At 42.8% G+C, this 26,639-nt stretch overlaps 2 protein-coding genes across 2 annotated transcripts in view; both read right to left on the bottom strand.

The window, feature by feature from the left end:
- Positions 1–26,639, bottom strand: part of gorab (golgin, rab6-interacting) — a 292,517-nt gene that overhangs the window by 122,991 nt on the left and 142,887 nt on the right. The window lies entirely within an intron of this gene.
- On the bottom strand, positions 191–23,890 carry ntmt2 (N-terminal Xaa-Pro-Lys N-methyltransferase). Its single transcript, XM_077584920.1, has 4 exons — positions 23,695–23,890; positions 6,404–6,576; positions 2,495–2,747; positions 191–447 (listed from the first exon to the last, which is right to left on the bottom strand). The coding sequence occupies exons 1-4, from the start codon at positions 23,888–23,890 to the stop codon at positions 191–193; spliced, it is 879 nt and encodes a 292-aa protein (XP_077441046.1).

The raw sequence follows: 26,639 nt of genomic DNA, 5'->3' as shown, positions 1-26,639 counted from the left end.
CTAATTGAACTCGTACTAAATCCTAGTTAGGAATCGGTGCCTCTTTATGTGGTTAACACAGCTGTCCAACACTCACCACTGAATACAAAAAATGGCCCAAAAAAAATATGTACAGCCCTTTTAAAATGGAGATTCACATTGCTAAAAGTGCATTTGTCTAATCAAACATTAATGGCCTGTTTGTTACATTCTATTTCATTGCAATCATCCATACAGGCATGATGACCTCTGGGAAGCCCTCCTGCCTCTCAACAGCCAAGATCTCTAGGCCGGCCTTGAAAATGATGCTCTTCATGATATCCAGGTGTCGACTAATGCTGCTGTCAATGCTGTCCAACTTGCAGCCCTGTCGTGCCATATTGTCTTTTATAATAATTACACCATTTAAACGCAAACTCTTCTTACAGCGAATAAGAAAGTTCATCAGGTCTTTGTCTGTCAGGTGGCCTACAGAGAAAAAAAAAAAAACATACAGTAATCAAGATATTACTATAGTTAAATTATGTTCTTTTTAGACAAGCATTAGGGGGGGAAATGAATATAGATTTTATTGCTGTGGTTTAGAATCTTAATTTGGTGATTTTTCATTAAACATACATGTTCCAAATACTCAAGTACTACACAATGAATAAGTTTAGTGCTTTGGTAAGGGCTCGGGTATAACTTGTACCAGACACCCAAGTTCCGTCGCTGTAGTACTTTCAATAATCAGTCTTGTATCTATTTATTTATTCACATATTACAGTGTAGCAGAGCAATGTCACATCAGATACCTTCTTCGTCAAGTAATGTACTGTACATAGCAACATGAGTGCCACCCAGAGTTCAGATACAGAAACCACAGTTGAAAACTGGTCAAATGGTAACTATTCCTAAATGTTACTTGAAGCACTTTTTCTTTCCTTATACAATTTAAGTGTGAGTACCGGTAGTCATTTTGTTATGTTTTAACCATAAGGGACATTTGCAAACAGCTGCTTTTATAAACACAATGTAAAATATGTAAACATCACACCAGACAATCCAATACTAAGACATGTAATGAATATTTGGTATGAGGTTCACAAAAGTATTGGATTGACAGTTGGACTGTCGCCTAAAACTCCACTAAAACAAAACAAGCTCATTCCTATGACTCTTTGACAATGAGATTTTGGATATGTGGTAGAAGAAGGGAATCAATCATTCAGAACATAGGTGTCAAACTCCGGTCATGGAGGGCCGCAGTCTTGCAGGTTTTAGATGTTTCCGTTCTCCAACACAGCTGATATATGACCAGCTCATCAGCAAGCTCGGCATAAGCCTGATAACGATTGTGGTGATTGGAATCAGCTTGTGTTGGAAGAGGGAAACCTCCAAAACCTTCTTTATGAAGGGAACCAACTCGAGTTTATTTAAAGAATTTGTGCCAGAACAGCCTTTCTACTATCATCAATGCCCCATATAGACTGACAAATTATAACTTCCTACAGCAGTTATATCTCACTCAACAAAAACTACATTCTTTTAAATCTACTTTGTCAGACTTGTGTTTCCAGATGTGGTATTGAGGTTGGCTCCTTTGTACATTGTACTTGGAATTGTGTCAAGGTGAGGCCCTTCTGGCATGATATTTGCTCCATTTTAACCAGGATTGGACGAATTACTGTTCCGCTGGACCCTGAAATATGTTTATTGGGGAATTTCAACTCAATAAGTCATTCTTTGAACAATGCACAACTTAAGTTTCTTAAGATTGCTCTATGTGTAGCCAAAAAATGCATTGCGAGAACATGGAAATCAGACTCCCCTGCTCTTCTTGATAGATGGTCTAGGTTATATGAACAGCGGTGTGCCCCCGGGAAAAAATACTTATTGTCTCAGAAAACAATATGCCATGTTTTTGAAAGTTTGACAACCGTATTTAGACCATATTAATTGGATAACTGCTTCAAATGATTGGCATGTAGTCTCATATCATTATCAAAGGCTGAATCTTTTCTTTTTCTTGCTGTGGGGGTATTGTTTGTTGGGTTAAGGTTGTATGTACAAATTGTGCTGAAAAATCAAATATTCTAAAAAATAAAATAAAAATCCTTTCCAGAAAGTTTTGTACATCCTGGAATCCCAGGTATCAAGCATGATCGGAAAGGCCTGAAGCACATTAAAATAAATAGCAGCCCAGGTCAAGTGATACAATTGGCGTACCAAGGTGTTCACTGTAGGAAGCGCTTATAGCGGATTTGTTGGTACAGTCAGTTTCAGAGGCTGCGACGTGAAGTAGCAATTGGGCTTCAACAGGGCTGCAGGTGTTGCCATTGAGCCCTCTCAAGGTGTTGTAAGCCTAAATCACCGAAACACTGAGGATAGAGGATGCAAACCTGGGACACCCCGCATCACTGTTGAGCACGAACTGTAATCCACGAAACACTGAGAATGGAGTGTGTTTACCGGACTACCATGCAAGAAGTTATGCTAATTGTTTAAGGATTTGCATCATCATAGCTCTACTTACATGCCACCCACTGCATCCAGATAACATCATACTTGTTCTTTGGAGGTGTAAATTCTTGAAGGTTATAGCAGTAGTACGTCTCAATGCGGTCTGCATCGTCACCCAGGTAATCCTCATGTGCATGTAGGAGGAAGTGCTCCATCATGTCCGCCATTTCCATTTTCTCAAACACAGGGAGGAGAACTCCTTTGGTCACGCGACCAATACCGGAGCCACAGTCCAGAGCACAGTGAGTGCCAGCCTTCCCAGGGCCCTTAAGTAGAAAAAAAAGAAACATACGGTCAGAATAAAATATTTTTGTAAAGTCATTATTAATGGAACCTTGACTTTTTAAAATCAAGTTAAACGGTCAAACCGGTAATCGGATCAGCCCATGCCTAATCTTGTTAGACTTTTCAGACATATTATTGCCCAGCCTTAATATATATATTAAAAACAATACAAAACTCTAGTTTGGACACATGTTGTACATACCTTCAAGTTTTTATTTCATGTTTTACAAATGCACAATGTGACCACCACCGACATCCAGCCGACATCTCCAAAACGTCCACGGTCCACGTGGCGCGTCAGTGGTTCACTGTTATTCAGTCTTTCATATCATTGATAATGTAATTGACTGAATTAGTAGTCATTTGAAAGAGGAGTTATCCAAGTTTGATTGGGTGTCAGTTTAACCGCTGGGGTTTCGTAAGCCTTCTGGTGTGATTCAATTAGTAGGAGAGGTTCTACAGATCCTGCACTGTGCGCTTGGCCTGCCCGGACCTCACTGTGTGTGACTTTTTCTTGTGGCAGTATGTTAAAGACAAAGTTTATGTTCCACCACTTCCAGCAAAAATGTGGTATGTAAGATCTAATAACATCAGGAATCAACATGGTGGACCGCGACATTTTGAGGCACACGTGGGAGGAATTCTCATATCGGCTTGATGTTGTCCATGCTGCCCTTTGGTTGCCACATTGACCCAAGGCTCAAAATAAGATGTCTTGCGTTGATTTTGCGTCAAAATGTGGATTTTGCGAGCCATACTGACTAGCAAAAGCGTGAGCGGGCACACCACATTTACCTTTTCCCTAGCAGAGCTGGTCGTAACAAGGCAAAAATGTAATTTGCGCTGTTAAATGCACTGTTGTTGTTGCACCTCGTCACAATAAAGGTGCCTTGTCAGCTGGAAGTGTAGACTTTAATTTTAAAGTACTGCGGGATTGCCGGAAGTGGTAAGTGAATCTTTACGATGTGTCATCAAAACGATGCCGATCGAGTGCAAGGCTGTGAATAGCAATTCGCCAACGCCTCTGTTCTATGGCGTTGTCATGTTCTGAGCGTGCAGGCTGGTCGCTCAGGCATTGTTTTTGTTTTGCAGCAGAAGCCTGACTGCTGGGTAGCGCCATGGCTACTAACGCACCGGTTCTTCATTGAGAGTAATCAGTTTGCCTATTTAGAGGCAGCTGAATAAGCAATAAAAGCCACTTGCCTCAGTTGGCTGGCAGTAAAACGTTGCAAGTAGGGACAATATTTACTTCCATGAACACTGCAACGTGACGTTGTTGTTTTGGGTGTACATCACTCGAAATGTGGTCTTTGCGCATGCAAGTCACATCACGGGCGCGTTGCGTTCACAATATATGTCGCATTTGTTTTTGTAATGTGAACGGTACATAAAAAGATTGCATTTAACAAAAAATCTGAATTGGGCATCACACCCTGCAGTGTGAATGTAGCCATATTCATGGGATTGGCAGAATAAGAATTGATGGTGCGTGTACTTTTTAGCCATTCGTATGGATATTGCCGTGACCGGCAACTCCCTAGTGCTGCCGTGAATCGGGTGAGAAGTAAAAAAACTAATTCTGCTCAACTAGATGTGTACTTCATCCTGGTGTAACGGTTAAAGTAGCACTAAGGAACTTTTCAGCCTTAATAAAATATTTTCATAACTCTTCTGATGAAACATTGACTTAAAACTAGTTGAATGGTACCTTTGCCATGGGGGTTTGTACCAGGTAAGTGCTTACAAAAAAATACAGGGGTTAATTGATTGTCCTGACTAAAACTAGACTAAAACGTTGACAGTTTTTGTTGACTAAAACTAGACGAATAAAAAATTTTCTTGGACTAAAATAATAGATTTTTAGTATAGTATAGCTATGATAAAAACTAACAAGCATGATTGAAACTGAACTAAAACTGCGACTAAATTTAAAATGGCAGATAAAATTAACACTAACACTAACACTGCCACACAAAAAATTACAAATGTGCTGACTGCTTTATGGCATACGTCACTTAACCTTTCCCCATTTGTTACAAAGACGGAAGTCAATTTGAATGTCGACGCACGATTACTGCTTTCCTGGCAGAAGCTGCAAAACAACTGAAAAGTTTTGTCTGAGGAGACAAAAAAAAAGGGAAGCTACCCGGATAAAAGGACAGTCAAGGATCAACATTAGCCTGGCTTTCAACTCGCTGGCGTGAGCTAAAAAACGACGCAATGCGGTTGTCCTCGTGGGAATTTTAGTTTTCCTTCAGGCATAACATTACATACAGCTTTTGTCCATATGGCGCCACCATAATCAACGTAAACTGAAAGTTCCTTAGTGTTGTTTTAAAACTGGTTTTACCAATTCCGGTTCTCGAGGTCCGGACTCTTGAAGGTTTTAGATGTTTCCGCCCACTAGCACACCTGATTCATATAATCAGCTCATCAGCATGCCTGATAATGATCCTGATCTTTAATATCAGTTGTGTTGGTAGGCGGAAACATCTAAAACATGCAGTACAGCAGACCTCGAGGACCGGAATTGGTGAACCCTGATCTAGAGGAAGTAAAGTGGTAGCAAGGTTTCTGTAGGTGAAGCTACTGTTGGAACTATCGGCAATTTCTTCCTCCCTCTTTTTTGCCAAGACAGACAGTACAGAGAGAGAGCAATGATGATGACATGTCAAATCGGTAAAATTACCGAATGAACAATACTGAGCTCTTAAGGAAAAAAGAAAAAAAAAAGAAGAAGACAGACAGTACAACGCCATCCTGCTGTCCCACATGGATGTTTTTCCCCTTGCTGATAAGGGATTCCATGTGTTTTTCCAAACAAGAACGTCACGTTGGGACCCCTTTGGTGGTAATTCTTCCCTACTCCCCAGTGTAAAACACTGATGCCCGAGTTAGAATAAACGCGCCAAGTCTTCACACCTCAAATTCAAGCAAGGGACAGCACAAGCTGATTCAAACTCATAACTAAACCAGAATCAGTCATAAATTCAAAATACCAGAATGCCCCCGTACAATGGAACTTTACATGAGTCAAGATCGCCCCCAACGGCTCACTTTTGGAAGAACATTCATATAATCAGCAAGCACTGCAAGAAGCCTGATAACGACCCTGATCTTTAGAATCAGTTGTGCTGGAGGACAGAAATATCTCAAACCTGCAACAGGACTCTGTCCCTGAAGGACCTGGATTGGGGAAGCCTGGTCTAAACGAAAAGGCACTTCCGATAGAATATTCTGGCATTTTTATCCCAAAGCGTCCATGTATAAATGGACCCATAGTCTTTCTGATCGTACAGAAAAGTGAGTGAATATGCACAGTGGAGTCAAGAAAATAACGTGCTGCTGCCATCAGGTGGCTGTATTGAGCTCCAATGGTGTAAGCAAACAGTGAAGCTGACTGATCTTTGTGCAGGAGAATCCGCAATATAGAACACATAATTAATTTAATGGTGGAACATAGCTGTTTATTTTTGCTTTAACAGACTGTAACTTCAGGTTGAAACTGACTTACTCTCTGATTATAAAGGATAAACATTTAGAAAAATACAAGATTTTTCTAGATATTTTTGCATCCTGACCATAAATTGCTTGTCAACATAAATCTGTTTCAGTGGGATTTTTCAGTCACACTTACCACAAACCTCTTTAGAAAATGGCGGGAACCCTCCAGATCCACATTGGACACCTCCACATAGTCTCCCATCATTCCCTCTTCTGAGGCTGGCACATCCTCGTAGAATCGTTGAGCTCTGTAGTAGAACTGTTTCTCTCCCTGGATGTACTCACATGTGACCGGAAACAGTTTCACTGTCATGGAAAATGAATACATGCCATTGGCATTACATAGCTACACATAAAAAAATACAATAGTGCTTCAACATGGTTATCCACACTGTGCCAACTCGCCAAATGACGGCAAAGTTCCATTTGGACGGGTAGCATATGGAGGCAAATATGGTGCAAAAGTAACTTGTACCTGTAAAAATATATATATATATATATACAGTATATATAGCAGTTGTAGTAAATAAAAAATTTTACCTGTAGAAAAAAGTGGGTATCTGTAGTGTAGTAAGTCGTGATTTGTACCTCCCCAAAAAAATTGTGCCTGTAGAAAATAGTGTAAATTTGTATCTGTAAAAGTCGTGATTTGTACCTGTAGAAATGACAACTTGTGGTCAAAGAAGTCGTCCTCTTCTTCCAAAATGACACGTAAGCTGGTGTGGCTACTCTGTTTGTTTGGAATTTCAGACTTGTGCATATTAATGATAAAAACGTGACGTCATTTGAGATCAACCCACTGTCGTTCGCTGAACCAATGAGGTTGAGCTTTAGCTCGCCCAAATCTTCCAGCGCCCGCCCTCTTCTCTACGAGTACAAATCACGAAGCTGTACAAGTACGAATCAGTTTTGCACCATCTGTAGCGAGAAATTTGGTGCAAAAGTTACGTGATTGGAGAGCAGCAGAAAAAACAATTGTGACTCCTAGTGGGGACTTCTTTGATTACAAGTCATTTCTACAGGTACAAATCATGACTTTTAAAGATACAAATTTACACTTTTTTCTACAAGCACAATTTTTTTTTTGTACAATCACATTTTTTTTTGTACAGATACCCCAAAAAATGTACAGGCACATTTTTTTACAGGTGCAAATCACGACTTCTACAGCTACAAATCTATACTTATTTCTACAGATATTTTTCTTTTTTTACTACAACTACTTTTTTTTCTTTTTTTTACAGGTACAAAATACTTTTGCACCATACTTACCTCCATAGTAGCAGCATTACTCCCACTGGCCACTTTGACAGGTTGTATTCTAAATCAAAATACATTGATTGGCCAACTATTAACGATAACCTTGACAATCCAGATCGTCAAGAATTAATTTAATGGAATACTGGCAAAATCAACACACGGCTTGATTGATAGTAATTAATTACGTTAGCTGGAAAAAGGACCTCTTGTGATTTATTGAAAGTTGTTTTAGTTAAGAAAAATGAAACGAAATAACTACAATTAAATAAAATTATTTACAACTATTTTAACAATTTTTTTTCTAAAAAAGCTTAAACTAACAGAAACTACATTTTAAGTTTACAAAACGAAATAATTTGTCTTTGATAATTTAATACATGAGCCTTTGGGGCTGATTTTAAATGTGATTTTAAGTATATTAATGAACTTATTAATATTTATTAACTGGAATAAGAACATTTGAAAGTGTGTCACACAGAAGTGACGTCATCTAGTAGCAGCCATTAGAAAAACACCTTTAGATGACGTCGCTCTTAGGTGACAGTAGTCGGGTTTCCATCCAATTGTTACAAATTTAAGCTTCTTTTGCGAATATTGAGAGGGGACTCTGCCGCTGTAGGTGGCGATATACGCCATAGAGTTGTGATCCACCAGTAATTTAAAAGAAGAAGAAGAGGAAGCGACTGCGCCGTGCGATGATGTCGTATGAGTTTTCTTTTTCTATTCTTGATAAACTGTAGCGTTTCTTTGTGGTTTTCCATCTAAAATTGCATTACTATTCGCTTCTTTAATTAATTCCAAAAATATATCGTTTCGTCGTCCACCCCCAAAAATACCTTACTTTCAGGGATGCAGAATCCAGGTCCAGAGAGAACCCCAGTGAACGAGAGGGTAGCCTCACTCCGCCTTCGGGTGGGGGGGACGGGTCCTGACTGTTTATACTTATGCACCGAACAGCAGCTCAGAGTACCCACCCTTTCTGGAGTCCGTGGAGGGTGTGCTGGAGAGCGCTCCCCGTGGGGACTCCCTCGTTCTGCTGGGGGACTTCAACGCTCACGTGGGTAATGACAGTGAGACCTGGAGGGGCGGGATTGGGAGGAATGGCTCCCCCGATCAGAACCAGAGCGGTGTTTTGTTATTGGACTTCTGTGCTCGCCACAGACTGACCATAACGAACACCATGTTCAAACACAAGGGTGTCCATATGTGCACTTGGCATCAGGACACCCTAGGCCACAGTTCGATGATCGACTTTGTAGTCATGTCATCGGATTTGCGGGCCACATGTGTTGGACACACGGGTTAAGTGAGGGGCTTAAGATGCTGGTCCGACCGGGCAGAACCAAATAAATTGTGAGGGTCTGCTGGGAACGTCTGTCAGAATCCTCTGGCAGAAAGAGTTTCAACACCCACCTCCGGCAGAACTTCTCCCTTATCCCGAGGGAAGTGGGGGACATCGAGTCCGAGTGGACCATGTTCTGCACTTCCATTGTTGAGGCGGCCGATCGGAGCTGTGGCCGTAAGGTGGTTGGTGCCTGTCGTGGCGGCAATCCTCGAACCAGCTGGTGGAGACCAGCGGTAAGGGATGCCGTCAAGCTGAAGAAGGAGTCCTATTGAGCGTTTTTGGCCTGTGGGACGCCGGAGGCTGCTGACAGGTACAGGCTAGCCAAGCGGAATGCAGCTTCGGCAGTCGCTGGGACAAAACTCGGACATGGGAGGAGTTCGGTGAGGCCATGGAAAACAACTTCCAGATGGCTTCGAAGAAATGTCCACCATCCGGCGTCTCAGGAGAGGAAAGCAGTGCGCCATTAACACTGTGTATAGTGGAGATGGGGTGCTGCTAACCTCAACTCGGGACATCGTGAATCGGTGGGGAGAATACTTCAAAGACCTCCTCAATTCCACTGACACGTCTTCCTTTGAGGAAGCAGGGTCTAGGGACTCTGAGGTGGGCTCCCCTATCGCTGGGGTCGAAGTCACTGAGGTGGTTGGAAAGCTCCTTTGTGCCAGGGCCCCAGGGGTGGATGAGATCCGCCCGGAGTTCCGAAGGGTCCTGGATGTTGTGGGGCTGTCGTGGTTGACACGCTTTTACAAGATCGCGTGGACATCGGGGACAGTGCCTCCGGAGTGGCAGACCGGGGTGGTGGTCCCCCTTTTAAAGAGAGGGGACCGGAGGGTGTGTTTCAACTATAGAATGATCACACTCCTCAGCCTCCCTGGTAAGGTCTATTCAGGGGTGCTGGAGAGGAAGGTCCGTCGGGAAGTCGAATCTCGGATTCAGGAGGAGCAGTGTGGTTTTTGTCCCGGCCGTGGAAAAGTGAACCAGCTCTACACCCTCGGCAGGGTCCTCGAGGTTTGCATGGGAGTTCGCCCAACCAGTCAACATGTGCTTTGTGGACTTGGAGAAGGGGTTTGACCGTGTCCCTCGGGGAGTCCTGTGATGGGGTGCTTCGGGATTACAGGGTACCGAGCCCCCTGATACGGGCTGTACGTTCCCTGTACGACCGATGTCAGAGATTGGTCCGCATTGCCGGCAGTAAATCTAATCCGTTTCCAGTAAGGGTTGGACTTTGCCACCAATTCTGTTCCTAACTTTTATGAACAGAATTTCTAGGTGCAGCCGAGGCGTTGAGGGGGTCCGGTTTGGTTTCATTTTATTTTAGCTGAAACATTTCAACGTTGCATCTCTGCTTTTTGCAGATGATGTGGTGCTGTTGGGTTCTTCAAGCAGTGATCTCCAACTCTCACTGGAGCGGTTCGCGGCCGAGTGTCAAGCGGTTGGGTTGAAAAAACAGCACCTCCAAATCCGAGACCATGGTCCTCAGTCGGAAAAGGGTGGAGTGCCCTCTCTGGGTCGGGGATGAGATCCTGCCCCAAGTGGAGGACTTCAAGTATCTTGGGGTCTTGTTTACGAGTGGGGGTAGGTTAGAGCGGGAGATCGACAGGCAGATCGGTGCAGCGTCTGCAGTGATGCGGACTCTGTATCGGTCCGTTGTGGTAAAGAAGGAGCTGAGCCGAAAGGCAAAGCTCTCGATTTACCGGTCGATCTACGTTCCTACCCTCACCTATGGCTGTGGGTCGTGACCGAAAGAACAAGATCCCGGACACAAGCGGCCAAAATGAGTTTCCTCCGCAGGGTATCCAGGCTCTCCCTTAGAGATAGGGTGAGAAGCTCGGTCAGCCGGGAGGGACTCAGTGTCGAGCCGCTACTCCTCCGCGTTGAGAGGAACCAGTTGAGGTGGCTCAGGCATCTGGTTCAGATGCTTCCCAGGACGCCTCCCTGGAGAGGTGTTCCGGGCAGCACCGGCGGGAGACCCCGGGGACGACCCAAGACATGCTGGAGAGACTATGTCTCTCGGCTGGCCTGGAAACGTCTTGGGATCCCGTCGAAGGAGATGGCCGAAGTGACTGGGGAGAGGGAAGTCTGGGCTTTGCTGCTAAAGCTGCAGCCCCCGCGACCCGACCCCGGATAAGCGGTAGATGATGGATGGACTTTATACCACTGTGTAGGTATAGAATTAAAGCAGAAATATTCAGGACTGACGCAGGTTGATGCACACTCACTGTAATGTAACCAGCTCCTTGGTGAGTGAAATAACACAATCACATGCCCACAAATTTGGCAATACATTGGAATTTACAATATTCGGAACTAGCTCGTGCCCTTGAAGTGGGCTCAACCCAGGAGAGGAAAAAATACGTCCTGGCTTGAAAGTAGAACAACCACATGAAATTATATTCTTCTTTTCCTCAAAAGTTCTCCGGGAAAACGGAGCTCATTGTGACTCGGCGATGAACTGAACCACTGACTGTGTCCTGCAGAACAAGTCAAGTAAGCCAATAATGCGCATGCGCGTTGTCAGATAAGCTGCTTTACTGCCAGATTTTTTGCTGCACGTACAGAAACAACCTCTCGGAACTAACACGACTTGATTTCTCATTGTGCATGCGTGAAACAAGCTTTCAGCTTTCCAGCTCTCTGTGTGGAAAACAGGACAAATTACACAGGAATTTAAGACTACAACAGTAGAACTAAGATATTGTGTAATAGAGGAAACATGATTTTATTGAAGGGCTTGGGCATGCATTAAAAGAACGACATGTCGGAGCGTTAACATGCGCTCAATGATCACCCTTGCGCAAAATGAGGAACAATAATATGTTATATGCAGCCCCTTATTCTAAACACGGTATTCTGATTAATATTGTGTTTGTGGAAAATGAAATAAGATGCAAAATCCACAGTTGCTCAGGGAACGACCAATCACAGTTCAGCTGGCAAACCCTACATGGCCAAACTCAGAAAACAGGTGAGCAGTGATTGGACGTGAAACAAAGCTTAATTGACTCATTGAGCCATTTCCAGCAGTAAGAAGATAATATTTTGTCCAGAATTTGATAACTTCATTATTTTTCATGAATAATAAAAAAATTTAAAAACTAATTTTGTCTCTTGCTGTCGACTGAAGATTACATCACCAGTGCTCCGGAAACAGGTACTCACCAATCATGGCTCAGTTTGCTGACCAAATTCAGAAAACAGGTGAGCCATTATTGGTCGATACCTACTGTATTTCCTCGGCACGCAAGATGTCATCTTCAATCGACAGCAAGAGGAAAAGTGTTTTAATTTTTTTTATTTGTACATAAAAAATGAAGTTATCAAATTAATTCTGGACAAAATTTTATCTTCTTACTGCTGGAAATGGCTAAATTAGTTAAGTATCCCTTTAACCATTTTTCCCCAGTGGTATGAAGCATGTTAATTATCCTCTGTGAAAATTTTAGTATATAGTGAAAAATAATCAAATGGTTGTGATGTTTGAGTAGACTAAAAAATAAGATTCAGCGTTAGTAAGAGTAGAGAGTAGTAATAGAGAAACTCAAAACCTTGGCACCGTGTATCACTAATATTTGCAAAGACAGACAACATTAAATAAACAATAGAAAACGTATCCAATTTAAGCTTCATTGGACCGTAGTAATCTAACAGCACGAATGAAAATTGTCCTTAAGGGGACTACACCTTACTTGGAAGTCAAACGCTCGGTTCAGTAAAACCCCGCCTCTCCCTCTGTGGTTCCATGCTCCTTTCATGACCTAGTCCGAGCCGGCTGCTTCGCGCAACGGCCACGAAATATACAGATAGGTTTTAAGCCGATTTTTAAAATGGACTCTAAATTTCACGGGCTGCTAGATCTCTGCGTTTGGTCACGCAAGCCACTCAAGCCATCAATTCTTGAATAAACATTTGAAACAAAAACGCGAACCCGCGCCCTGTTGCTTATGGAGTGAGCGCACTATCCACTACAGCATCCATTCATTTAAATTCATCAGCACAAATGTTTTACCTGTAGTTTACACCAGTGTCAGCCGATGGATTTTTTTCATTGCACTTTGGCATTGCAAATGTGAAGAATAATTGATTGATTTGAATTAATTTGGAAAGAATGTTTATTGCTAAAGGCTACTTTTGTCACTATCTCATGGAGGGAGGTCTCAGAGAAAGTGGGTGAGCGTTTAGTCCGCAGAGGCTGTGCGGGGGTGGGGCCGCATGCAATGACGTCAAACCGCGCCAACAGCTCGTTTTTCAGGTTGGGAGGGGCTTGTGGTTGGAGAGCAGAATAACCTAGAATTTCTCATACAGGGGCGAATGGAGGAAAACACAACTTTGGTCATGTTTTTGGTGAGGAATTAGCATTTTAACATGGCTAAAAGCTCCAAAAAGTAGATTTTTCATGTTGCAGTCCCTTTTAATGGACAGTTCAAAAATTCACAGCCAAACTTTTAAGTGTTCAGAGAAATAGTCCAAGGGTTGGAAAGGAAATGTATTGAACAAATGAATGGGCTAGGAATAAGTTGCAAGAGCAAAAAAAAAAAAACTGAGGTGGGTGCACCAATGAATATTGAGCGTCCATCATTCATCAATAGTCAGGACTGTAGAGCCTCGTTTCCACCGACGGGATGTACCCTACTCTACTCTGCTCTACACCAAAAAGCAGTGCGTCTTCACTGCCACGGCCACCACCCGGGAGCCCCTCCTCACCTCGCCAGTGATATCAGGCTAAAGCAACCGCAGCTAGCGTGCACTGCACATGATGATATTGTGATCTGTAGTGAGAGCAGGGAACATGTAGAGGAGAAACTAGAGGCGTGGAGGTTTGCCCTGGAAAGGCAGGGAATGAAAGTTAGCTGTAGCAAGACGGAGTATCTGTGTGTGAATCGGAGGGACCCAAGTGGACGAGTGAAGTTACAAGGAGAAGAGACCAAAAAGGTGGAGTTTAAATATTTAGGGTCAACAGTCTAGAGCAATGGAGAGTGGGGAAAATAAGTGAAGTGTATGCAGGCAGGCTGGAATGGGTGGAGAAAAGTGTCAGGTGTGATGTGTGATAGAATAGTTTCAGCTAAAATGAAAGGAAAGGTTTATAAAACCGTGGTGAGATCAGCGATGTTGTTTGGTCTAGAGACAGTGCCACTGAGGAAAAGACAGGAGGCAGAGCTGGAGGTGGCAGAGATGAACATGCTGAGGTTTTCTTTCGGAGTGACCAGGATGGATAGAATCAGGAATGAGTACATAAGAGGCACAGCACATGTAAGAGGCTTTGGAGATAAAGTCAGAGAGGCCAGACTGAGATGGTTTGGACATGTCGAGAGGAGAGATAGTGAGTATATTGGCAGAAGGACGCTGAGTTTCCAAATGCCAGACAGGAGGTCTAGAGAAAAAACAAAGAGGAGGTTTATTGATGTAGTTAAAGAGGACATGAAGGTAGTTGGTGTGAGAGCAGAGGATTCAGAGGACAGGGTTAGATGGAGGAAACTAATTCGCCCTGGCGACCCCTGATGGAAAAAGCCGAAAGGAAAAGAAGAAGAAGAAACCAAACTAAATTGTAATCATCAATCCATCAATGTTAATTTAACCGTGTTTCCTGAAGAGTTTTAAGATTAGTTACCTCCGCAGTAACATTTTCTAACAATTGTTTGTTTTGGGCAGCAGAGTTGTAACTAGGGATGCACAATAATATCGGTGGTCGATAATTATCGGCAATTATCAACCAATTTGACGTCAAACAGATAAACCAGATAATCAAGAAATCTGTTGATACTTATCGGCAATTATCAACCAATTTAACGTCATACAGAAGATGCACCAGATGATAAAGAAATCCGCAGATAATAATAGGCATACCATGTTACATTATCTGCAAGTTAAAAGTATGATAAAGAAACAAATTCCAGCACTTCGGGGGACGCTCCAACCGCCTGTTTTAGCTAAAGATATTACCAAGCTTTCTCCGACAACAACAAAAAAACTCTCAAAAATATATAAGTTACTTTCATATACTGATAAAATGTCTTTACCCATCTCGAAATGGGAGACAGACTTGTCTATAGATCCGGAATCTGACTTTTGGATTCAAGTTTGTGAAAACGTATTTAAAATGACAAAACACACAAATTTACAACTTATCCAATGTACAATTATTCATAGAACATACATTACTCAATATATGATGAAGAAAATGGGACTCTCAGACTCCGACATTTGTCTCCAGTGTTTACAAAACACTACAGACACTTATTTTCATGCTTTATGGTTATGCACACTGGTTATGTATTTCTGGACTAAAGTCTTTCCGCTATCTTGGACTGTAGGATACCTTTATCTCCAAACTTGTGTTTGCTAGGTGACCTAACAACAACTGACTTACCACATAAACAATTTCAATCTACACTTGTAGCCCTTACTTTCGCAAAAAAAACAATTCTTGTTAACTGGAAAAATAAACAAACTCTGAATTTTGACCAATGGCCTAACCTCCTCATAAATCACATTTTAATGGAAAAAATATTTGCCTCAAATAAAAACCAAAAATCAAAATTTATAGAAACATGGTCTACGTAGATAGAATATTTTAACCTAAATCTGGTTACTTAATTCTGCCTGTTAGCGAGAGCCACCACATCGCCATAAATTACATTGATGTTTCTGTATTTGGCAATTTGTAACTAAATTGGGGTCGTGGAGGGAGCGGGGGTTGTGGACCGGTGGGGTGCCTGGTGGGCCTACAGTGTCCCGTCCTGCTACGTTGTGTGGGGGGCGCGGGCCGTGTTGGGTGGGGGACCCGGGGGTTGTCCTTTGGCGCTGCCGCGGCCTGGGGGACCCTGAGGCGTTGCGCTTGCTCTGTCCTGGCAGGGGTCGACGGCTCCCCTCTTTGGTGAAGATTTTCATGCATCCCAGATCCACCACACCAGCATCTCTCGAAACTCAGACACAATCTGCTTCTTCCTCAGGTCATTGAATCGGTGGAGGCTGGTGTTAGCTCACTCTGCTTCGTCTGTCCTTCCTTCCTTCCTTCCTTTCTTCAGTCTCTCCTTCGGTCTCTTGAGGTCTCCCTGATTTTTGGGAATTTAGATGTTTCTGGGGTTGTTGAAGGACTCTGGTTGGTGGCCCGGTCGGTGCTGGATTTCACTTTCCTTTCTTTTCTTTGGTCCTTCCTCGGGTCTACTGATGGCCTCACGACTCTGGCTGGAAGTGTTCGGTTTAGGTGAACGGTATGGGATTTTTTAATAGGTTTTAGGTGAACTAATGAATACATACTCACACGCACGCACATACAAAAGAAAAAGAAAAAAAGAGAGCAGAAGAAAAAAAAGAAAAGAAAAAAAAGACATACCATGTTGGTCCATCTGTTGTGGCTGTGGCTCAAGTTGTGCCCAACTCCTCAACACGTCCCATCGGTTATTTTAGTGTTGCATATTTATGACGTCATAATGCGCACAACGGACCTCGTGTTGACAGAAGATGCATCATAACGACTTGGCAGTTGTTAGTGTAGGCTTTCTTTGCTGTGTCTCCCTAAAAAGTTACCCTCGCAGTTTTTTGTTGCATTTTAAAAACATGACTGTTTTGTTTTGGCAAACTCAAAATGAGTTACCGGTGGTCTTTGAAGCAGAGATATCAATAAAATTCAGCTTCATGATGCTTTACACAATGTTTCAATGTATTTGTAAATGTTAGACTTATAGTAGGACTCGACAGTATATTTGTATTCAAGTTAATTTTGCAAACAATTATCGGCTCACTTATCTGTTATCGACATTGGCACTTTCTAAAATATTGGTTTATCAGTATCGGTTGAAAATAGCGTCCCTAGTTGTAACCATATATATTGACCAAAATCAGAAAATGACTGTCGACCTTCAAATGACCTTCTCCATCTGCTCTGTGTGTGATTACGACACACGGAAATCTGTGAAAATAAATAGCAACACCAGCTGACCTGTTGCTTCCATGGCTAATCAAAATTTGGTCAACAAGAAAACAAACTTTGAGTACTCAGAAGTATTAATCTTGTCTTATTCTAATAAACAAAAGTCCCATCCTAACAATTTCTACTCTTTTTGCATATTCGTACGTCACCTGCCAGTCAGTCAGTCATCAACCAATTTTCCGTCCATCGTAGAGGTGCAGCAATTAACCGGTTTTACGATTAACCGTGGTTTTTAAACGTCAGGATTAACCCTAGCCGTTCAACAACACCGGTTATTTCCGCTCACAACAGCTCTTCTGTTTCCACACAGTCCATTTAGCGGGCACACAACAACACAGGGGCTCAGCTTGGAACGCGCGGGGAGAGTTGCATACCCGACGGCTGGGTACCGGTAGACCAGGTTGAGTGTACGTGGGGAAAGGGCAGGCTCTACAAGTTAATCAGTTAGCTTGTAAGTATTCAAACCATAAGAGTAATATTTAAGACAGAATCCTCTTCTTTTTTTTTAAACACCTCGAGCAGCAACAAACATTTCACCTCGCGTTCCGTGGCTACTTTTGTACACTTGCTCACCGACGGCTCTTATTGGTAACATGCTGTCACATGACCGAATGCGGCAGAACGTGCCAGAGATTATAGAGTCAAGATAATACGCCCTCACAACAGGCTGGATTTGGTACCCACGTTACATTATACATAGTGCCCATGGCCTATGTCTAATCTGCTGTATTTGCTTTAAAAGGCAGCAACTTAAAAAAAAATCTGTTATTTATTGTTGTTAGAAATTTACATTTTCAAAGAATACTGATGATGTGATTTATTTATGTCTATAAGAATAACCGTAAAACCGCATTTTTTTTTCAAGACTATAATCGTACACCAAAATCTGAAACCGTTGCATGCACCCCTAGTCCCTCGATGTATCCATGTGGACCACGGTAGTAGGCTCGTTTCCCTTCATGTTGGGCCTGCTCGATCTGTGGCCATAAGGTCTTCCTTGCCTCCCGGTCCTCCAACAACATCATCTCCGCAAAGCGGATGCCTCTCTCCTTGCACACCGGGGAATCCTTTCTGCTGCGCTAAATCTTCTCTTTGATCAGCCTCCCCACGAACAACACCGCGGCAGGTCTGCTCCGGTTGTCCTCCTTTCGCCCGACCCTGTGCACCACATCAACGGCATCTTCTAGCTGCCGTACTTCCAAGTTAGGAACAATCTTCCCCAAGAGATGAATGATGTCTGCTCGGATGTTTTCATCACTTTTCTCCGCCACGCCGTTCACTTTCAAGCACCACCGCAACTTGTATCTTTCCTGCTCCGTGACTCTGTCTCTCAAATCATCATTTTCCTTTTAGAGGAGCTGGCATTGTGTTTCCAGTCTCTTCATTTTCTCCTTGCATTCCTTAACTTCTTTGGCGTTAAACTGCACTTGCTTTGGACAAGGCCACTAGCATGCAGCTAGTTTGCTTAGCTTGCTCCTTTAGCTCGTCAAAGTTCTTTTCCATGCCTTGAATGGCTTCAAGGTTTGGTTGGAGATTTCTGTCTCGTTGTCTTCGGTTCTGTTCTTCTTGCCGGATGGGAGCTTGCTCTAAGTCGTTGGAGTGGACCCAATTTCTTTCCGTTTCATTTGATTAGCCATGCTAACCTCCATGGCATAGTCGTGGTCGCTTATGGCCCGCTCCACTATTGAATTGGTCACTTCTTGAGTCGCCACAGCGTTTCCACCGGGCTTTGTCAATTTGGCAGGTTTCAACACGTTTCTTGAGCTCATTCAGAAGTGTTATTCTATCTTAATTCTGAGACAAGTTTGATGCAGCCTCCAAACGAGTTGCCATTCAACACGCCATCTTGCCAAGTCTCATCTAATCTGTACGTATACCGTATAGTTTATACAGTAGTCTTCTCGGGAGATGGGAGAAGCAAGATGACCTCCCTGTGACTTTAATGGCTTGCAAGGGCGTGTACGGGTTATCGGCTATCCAGTCATATATTCAGATCAGTGAACATACCTACAGTATACTTTCGTCAGCTCAGTGTCAGCTCGACCCGTGGCCAGTCGCTTCCACATTCCGCGACCGAAGCACCTGTCACGTGACCGCATGACGCAAACGTTACACTTATTAAACTAAATTAATTAATTAGAAATTGAATTGGAAACTAGAGATTTTCCATCCAGGTTACAGATACGCGTAAGAGTGTGAGAATGGACAGAAATGCATGTATGTCAGGCTCAATGCGTGAGTGTTGACAGCCCTTATTTAGTCCTGAGTACCACTTTAATTCCACCCCAGTTAGTTTACTGTAAAACTAAATACACAACAAGAATAATTACACACATCGTGTATTTAAAATACAAAACATGCTTTGTTTTAAAAACATTGACGGTAGCGCTAATGGTAACGTCAACGGATGATCCCACGGGGTAGATCCACGGACTTCCGACTTCCGGGTTTCGCACATCAGCGCCTTTTCCGGCCACTGCTGGCCGCATTCCAACACTCGCATCCCCACTCCTGTGCCCCCCAACTGCTTTACTTTTATAAATTATAAAAAATAACCGCGCGCTCACTCAACATCAGTTTTAAATGAATAATCGTTTTATCAATCGTGATTTCAATCTCAATCAAAAATAATCATCATTATTATTTTTCACAAAATTGTTCAGCCCAAATATGAGGCAGATACATTCTTATTTCATACATGGTCCAAGTATAAAAGAAAAGGGAAGTCAAACTGGCAGTCACGCCGCCACGCAGGCCAACTTTAAATAGCCCACTAAGGCTATTGCATTTGCATCAATATAGGTATTATTTGGTGTAGCCTAGCCTTAGCGTAGGTGGCATGTTACGTTGAGTATGTTTCCAGCTTCCTTGACATGTCTGAATAACGGGGTAGATCGATTATGTGCGCGTTGGTGTGTTGTAAAATATCGACATCAGCCGTCAGTGTATCTATTATTTATTGCAACAGAGAGCGCAACAATATATTGATTGATTTTTGATTAATTTTATTTTTTCCCCCACCACTATTGTGTGTGAGTGAATGTGTGTGCTTTTGTCTTTGCTACATTGTGGGGCCCATACATACGTGTTTTTCCATGTTTAACTACCATTGTGTGGACTGACTTGAAATTGTGGGGACATTTTGGTGGTGCCCACAAGTTCAGACCGCTTTTTGAGAGTTTAGTATCAGTATTGTTCATTTGGTAATCTTACCGATTCAAGATGTCATCATCATTGCTCTCTCTCTTATTTTTTGTGCATGTGCGTGTGTGCATATGTGCGTGAGTTTGTGCTCATTAATTCACCTGAAACCTATTAAAAATCCCATACCCTTCACCTAAACCGAATACTTCAGAATGCCGATAGTCGTGAAGTTGTCAGGAGACCCGAGGAGTGATCAAAAAAAAGAGAGAAAAGTGAAATCCAGCACTGACCAGACACCACCTACTACACACAGGGTTACAAACCAGAATCTTTCACCAACCCCAGAAGCATATAAATTACAGAGACCTCAAGAGACCAAAGGAAAGACTCAAGAAAGGAAGGAAGGATAGATGAAGCAGAGTGAGATCCACAGACATCAGCCTCCACCGATTCAGCGACCAGAGGAAGAAGCAGATTGTGTTTGAATTTCGGTAGATGCTGGTGTGGTGGATCTGGCATGCATGAAAAACCTCCACCAAAGAGGGGAGCCTTCGACCGGACAGGGTAAGCACAACCCCCCAGGGCCCCCCAAGCCTCGACAGCGCCAGGGCACAACCCCCCGGACTTCGCGGGGGCCACCGGCTGGAGAGCAAACAGGAGCCCGCAGCGCCCCCCTACTCTAACATGGCCCGCGACCCCAGCCTAACGCAGCAGAACGGGGCACGGCAGGCCCACCAGGCACCCCACCGGCCCACAGCCCTCGCTCCCCCCACCACCCCCCAATACCTCACCCACAACCAAAACCCACCACAGCCCAGCCCCCGCCAGCCCTAAAACACACAGACTAACACCCCCCCCCCCACCACCACCACACACACACACAAGCCTAACCCACCCCCGCCAGCTCCCCGACCCCCAAATCCTGGGGACCCCTTGTACCCAGGAATCGATGCCGGACAGCGGAGTAGCGGGAGCCACGTGGGTGAGTGTCACGATGCCCGTTTGGACACTCTCCCTTCAGCTGCTGCTTTATCTGCCAAAAAGAATGTTCAACACATATCCCGTCGATGATCAAATCAATCAGTCATCTAAGTTTATCTTGGAGCAGTGCTGAGACAACACATCATATCTTACCGATCACTCAATTCGTGCTCTGGCATAAGACTGAGAAACGTTCTGTCTGGGGACAAATAAGTTGAACAGAGGTGAGTGAATTTTAGACTCTGAAATTCCAGAGAGTCCAAAAGGTCATAACACAACCCCTTGCTGCCATGTAATGTAGCTCCTAAAATTGGCACACGTCTCATGTCTTAGGACGCCCCCATTTATATCCAGAACAGTTTGGCAGATTTATTCTAGGAAAAAATTACTTAGATTTTAAGTCTAAAATAAGTAATACATGCCCACGAGTATCCCAAATGCCAAGATAAATATATTTTATTTCTTTAAGATGTCAGGATTTTATTGGTCTTAACAGATGCATGAAATGCAACAAATCTTTGTAATTGTTTGAGATGCGAAAATATTGCTTAAAGTCTCAGGAGGTTGGAATATATCCTACCAAGTCGTCGCAAGACTTTTCCACGTCACTACGAGAGGCGCTAGCCACCAGCTAACTCACATGCTAACAGGCTCCCAGAATAGGCTGACCAGATTTTCAAAATTAATAACCAGGACACTACAAATCACTAAAAATGAAACATACAATACATTCTCACCAGGAACTATTGATTTAATCACTACACAATCTGGTGACTGGTGGTTGTGTTACTACTTTAGCCAATGCAATATGCTATTTTGGTTGACAGTTCAACAGCGCCAAATAAGTCAGTGCAATCACTGTTATTATCACCGGCAGATTTTAACTGCCACAGGCCTGAGAGCAAACCCAGAAGCCCGGAGCGCCCCACCCCAACACGCGTCGTGCCCCCAGCCCAACGCAGCACGGCACGGGGTAGGCAGGCCCACCAGGCACCCCAACGGCCCACACCCCCCGCTCCCCCCACGACCCCTCTGCCCCCCACCCACAACCGCCACCCACCACAGCCCAGCCCCCCCCCCCCCCCACACACACACACACAATTAATAAAAATAGGTGGGCATGGTGGCGAGGCGGGGGAACAGATGGGGGACCGCTGCACTGCTTAATACTGCGGTCTACCCCAAGCGATGTCTCCCCACCCCGACTCACCCGCCCCTTCTAGTTGTGGAGTGCATTAAAATTGGAGGGGAGTTGCAGGGCGAAGACGGTGTCTCCACCCTACCCAGGCCCCCAAGGAGTGTGTTATGTGTCTATTTACAAAGTGTATTGTGCAAAACTAGTGGAGTGAGTTAAGAGGAGCGATCATTTTTGATGGTTGGGGTTAGGGCAAGGGGCTAGGAAATGCATCATGTCAATGAGATGTGAACACAATGATACAAAGACAGGTGTGTGTGTGCGTCTGTGTGTCTGTGTGTGTGTGTGAGTGAGTGAGTGAGAGTGTTAGCTACGTTCGTGATGTCAGCTCGCACAGTAGGCTGACTGACAGAAGATGCAATGAAGATCGTGTCCATTTTCCGATAGTTAGTAATTATTGAGACAATGAAGATTGTGTCCATTTTCCGATAGTTAGTAATTATCGAGACAGCCTTATGCCTAATGTGGTTTGTCGTATTAAACTTACGCAGTTATTTTTCACCACCGGAAACTTGTGTGTGACAAATGTTGCACTCGACTGCAACGTCTTATTCAGATGAAAACCACTCCCACACTGCCGACATTTTCTACTCCTTACGGTTGTTTTCATCACGTGGGCTCTGCACTCTAGAAACAGACGCTGCTGGATAGAAGAGCATGAGCGGAGTCTGGAATGGACTGCTTTATAAGAGTGTTAATATCTGAGATTTTGGATGGGGACTGATAAAACTCCAATACTGTTTTTTTGTCTGAAATCAGACCAACATCCGATATCAATATGGGATTGGGATACCAAAATTAAGAGAAAGACAATGTATAAGTGTACTACATGTCCTTAAATTTGATTGTGCCACTGTTGAATTACATCACTAAAAATGTGCTTACTGGAGGAGAGGGAGTGACATGGAACCTCCAGTGGTATTTCTAATGTCGTACGCATACCTGTACATTGAAAACCAGTTGTAAGCTTCCTAGCAGAAAACAGTAGTCTATACAGTACTGTATATGAAATATGTTGGTTAGAATACCTTTGCATTGCTCATAAATTAAAAATAGATATTCTGAGGTTGGGTTAGGTTGTACTTTCATTCATGTTTCTCGTGTCGTTAGCCTTTTTTTTTTTTGCATACAGCACATATATATTTGATGTACTTTATGTCATGCCGGCTTTACTACAGCTGTAAATATATCTCAATTAACGCAATACAATATATTAAAGAATGCAATTTAGGAATATAAATGATACTAGAATACAAATTCAGGTCATGTCAACATGTCATGTAATTTCATGATCTACAGTAGCTGGTGTACTTTATGTGCTATGTATGAATGTTTCTGTTCTAATAATCATTGCATACTTTAACTGGCATGCCTTTGACTTGAGAGATTAATTTGTCTTGAAGTGAAAAAGTGTTGGTTTTATCGATGGGTGGCCAAATTATCCTCTTATGTGAAGTGCTTGTTGTGGACCTTTTATTAAACAAAATTTAAGCCCATGGCCATTAAAAAAAACTATAGACTATATGATTATTCCATTGCTAAATGGTTAGAGTGCTGGGTGGAACATCTTACCGAGAGGAATCTTCTCCAACAGGTACAGGTAGCTTGCAAAGAAGTCGCTCCTCATTGTATGGTGCAAATGGAAGGACAAACTGTGGCGACACATTGTGTCATCTGTCTGTTTCCAGCGATCCCGAAATGCTTGGTGAGCCCCCTTGTACTCAAAGTTGGCTGATGAGTTGATACCGCCTTCAAGTGAAATCTCCATTTGAATGTAAGTGGCCTTGTTCCACTTAAAATATCCAGTTGATTGGTTCCAGTGGAGAGAAACAGAGTGTCACGATGCCCGTTTGGACACTCTCCCTTCAGCTGCTGCTTTATCTGCCAAGATGAATGTTCAACACATATCCCGTCGATGATCAAATCAATCAGTCATGTAAGTTTATCTTGGAGCAGTGCTGAGAAAGCACATCATATCTTACCGATCACTCAATTCATGCTCTGGCATAAGACTGAGAAACGTTCTGTCTGGGGACAAATAAGTTGAACAGAGGTGAGTGAATTTTAGACTCTGAAATTCCAGAGAGTCCAAAAGGTCATAACACAACCCCTTGCTGCCATGTAATATAGCTCCTAAAATTGGCACACGTCTCATGTCTTAGGACGCCCCCATTTTTATCTGGAACAGCTTGGCAGATTTATCCTAGGAAAAAAAAATGACTTAGAAGTCTAAAATCAGTAATCCATGCCCACGAGTATCCCAAATGCCAAGATAAATATATTTTATTTCTTTAAGACGTCAGGATTTTATTGGTCTTAACAGATGCATAAAATTCTGATATATTTCCTTTTGAGCAAGAAAACTTCAACTAAAGTATATTTTGAAAATAATATTAATGGTGGTTAGTCTTTCTGTATACCTCATGCAATATGTGTTCTAAATGGAGCCATGCTGAAAAAAATCACCTCTGCTGTGTAGGGACAAATATTTTTCCAGTATATATTACAAGAAGACATTGGAAAGGTTTTTAACAGCTGCATTCGAAATTCATGTAAAGCAAAAATATAAATTGTAAAGTTGACACACCACAGAGAGGCATGTTGTTAACAAACTGTCCAAACTTGAATTGTTAAAAAATATATATATTTAAAAGGAAGCTTCAATATTCTTCAAAGTTCTCTTCCCTGTTAAATGCTTTGGGCATGTTTGTTACACTGAAACCACGCCCCAATCAACTGTCAGTTGTCTATAAAATGCAACAAATCTTTGTAATTGTTTGAGATGCGAAAATATTGCTTAAAGTCTCAGGAGGTTGGAATATATCCCACCAAGTCGTCGCAAGACTTTTCCACGTCACTATGAAAGGCGCTAGTCACGAGCTAACTCACAAGCTAACAGGCTCCCAGAATAGGCTGACCAGATTTTCCAAATTAAAAACCAGGACACTACAATTCACTGAAAATGAAGCATACAATAAATTCTCACCAGGAACTATTGATTTAATCACTACACAATCTGGTGACTGGTGGTTGTGTTACTACTTTAGCTAATGCAATATGCTATTTTGGTTGACAGTTCAACAGCGCTAAATAAGTCAATGCAATCACTATTATTATCACCGGCAGATTTTAGTTGCACCATTAAGCTAGTAGGACTACATTTCACATGATTCTTAGACATGAAAACAGGGAGTGTTTTTAGTTCCGATATGACGAAAACATGGGATGCCTGTTAGAGATAAGATACGAATGAAAATGAGAATGCAAACGTGAATGTGAACAAAGGGATGGAGAAACCGAGGCTTTCCAAAACAATGAACTTTCGAGACAATTGCCCCAAAATGATAGCCTGGCAAGCTATCTTATTCTTAAAAAGAAAGTGTGTCTGTACAGGCGTCCATAGACAGCAATTCGGCACGCTTGTGCATGACAAAATACTACATTGTAAGCAGCTAGTTGTGGATGTTGGAGAGTAAATATATTATTATTGTCATAGGTATAATTTGTATATGTATTAAAGGTATAGTATACTAGTGTATGCATGCACAGTAAATTCTGTAGAGTAAAGTTTAGAGTGGGGCCAAATATACTCAGTTTTAGAGTAGGCTACTACCACCTGAGCTATGTCTCTCCTACTGCTTGCTCATATCCAAGAGGAGACCAAAAATATAGTTTTTGGTCTGTTGGTGTCGGGAAGATTCCATCTGACACGAGCGTTATGCTAACGCGCAGCAGGAGATGCGTGGCTCAAGGAGTAGGTCTCCCAAGCTGAAGGTCGTGAGTCCGTTCCTCAACTCTTGAGTGACTTTTTTTTTCAGTTCTTTATTTTACTCTCTTCCAAGTGTAAATATTACTCTAAAACAGTCTATTTGGTCCCACTCTAAATAGAGTCAAATTTACTCTACAGAATTTACTGTGTAGGTGTAGTGCTTGTGAACAGCGATATTGTTAGGGCCCGAGCAGCGACCGCTGCGAGGTCCCTATTGTCTTTCGTTCGTTCGTTTGTTGGTTCTTTCTTCTTCTTCTTTGTAAACGATCTCCTTTTTGGGGACCTAAACATTTACAAAAACTCACCAAGCAATGCACACTCCTCGGGCTCGGCGAAAAATTCGATATTATGAAGTTGCCATAACATATAGTGCCCCCGAGCGTGGAAAAAATATGCACCAATTCCGGTACGTATGACCGAGGGCTACAAAAATTGGCAGGCATGTGAAACTCTCTGAGACACACAAAAAGGTAAATGGAAGCCATATCCTAAAATGTACAGATAGTGAGCTATGAATTTTGGAAATATCCAATTTTGGCCCATTTTTGCACATTCACTGTGGTCATTCTTTTTGCCCATTTGCCAATAGCTTTCATCCGATTTACTTCTAACTTGGCATGGATCATTTCAAGACCTGGGACAACAACTAGGGAAAAAATCTTGACTTTTTGAAATACTGTATGGCAAAGGCGGGGCCTCAAATTTTGCCTTTAATATTTCCTTCATCAAAAAAGAAGAAATGCTTAAT

This window comes from Vanacampus margaritifer, chromosome 13 (assembly GCF_051991255.1).
Source record: "Vanacampus margaritifer isolate UIUO_Vmar chromosome 13, RoL_Vmar_1.0, whole genome shotgun sequence".
NCBI lineage: Eukaryota > Metazoa > Chordata > Actinopteri > Syngnathiformes > Syngnathidae > Vanacampus > Vanacampus margaritifer.
This window is presented reverse-complemented; position numbering and strand designations above follow the sequence as displayed.

Excerpts from the sequence above, each read along its gene's own strand:
- ntmt2 (XM_077584920.1), bottom strand. The coding sequence starts at position 23,890 with ATGGAGATTTCACTTGAAGGCGGTATCAACTCATCAGCCAACTTTGAG. Across the intron at positions 2,748-6,403 it reads ATTTTCTAAAGAGGTTTGTG|GGCCCTGGGAAGGCTGGCAC; the intron begins GTAAGTGTGACT and ends TTTCTACTTAAG. Across the intron at positions 448-2,494 it reads CTGGATGCAGTGGGTGGCAT|GCCACCTGACAGACAAAGAC; the intron begins GTAAGTAGAGCT and ends TTTTCTCTGTAG.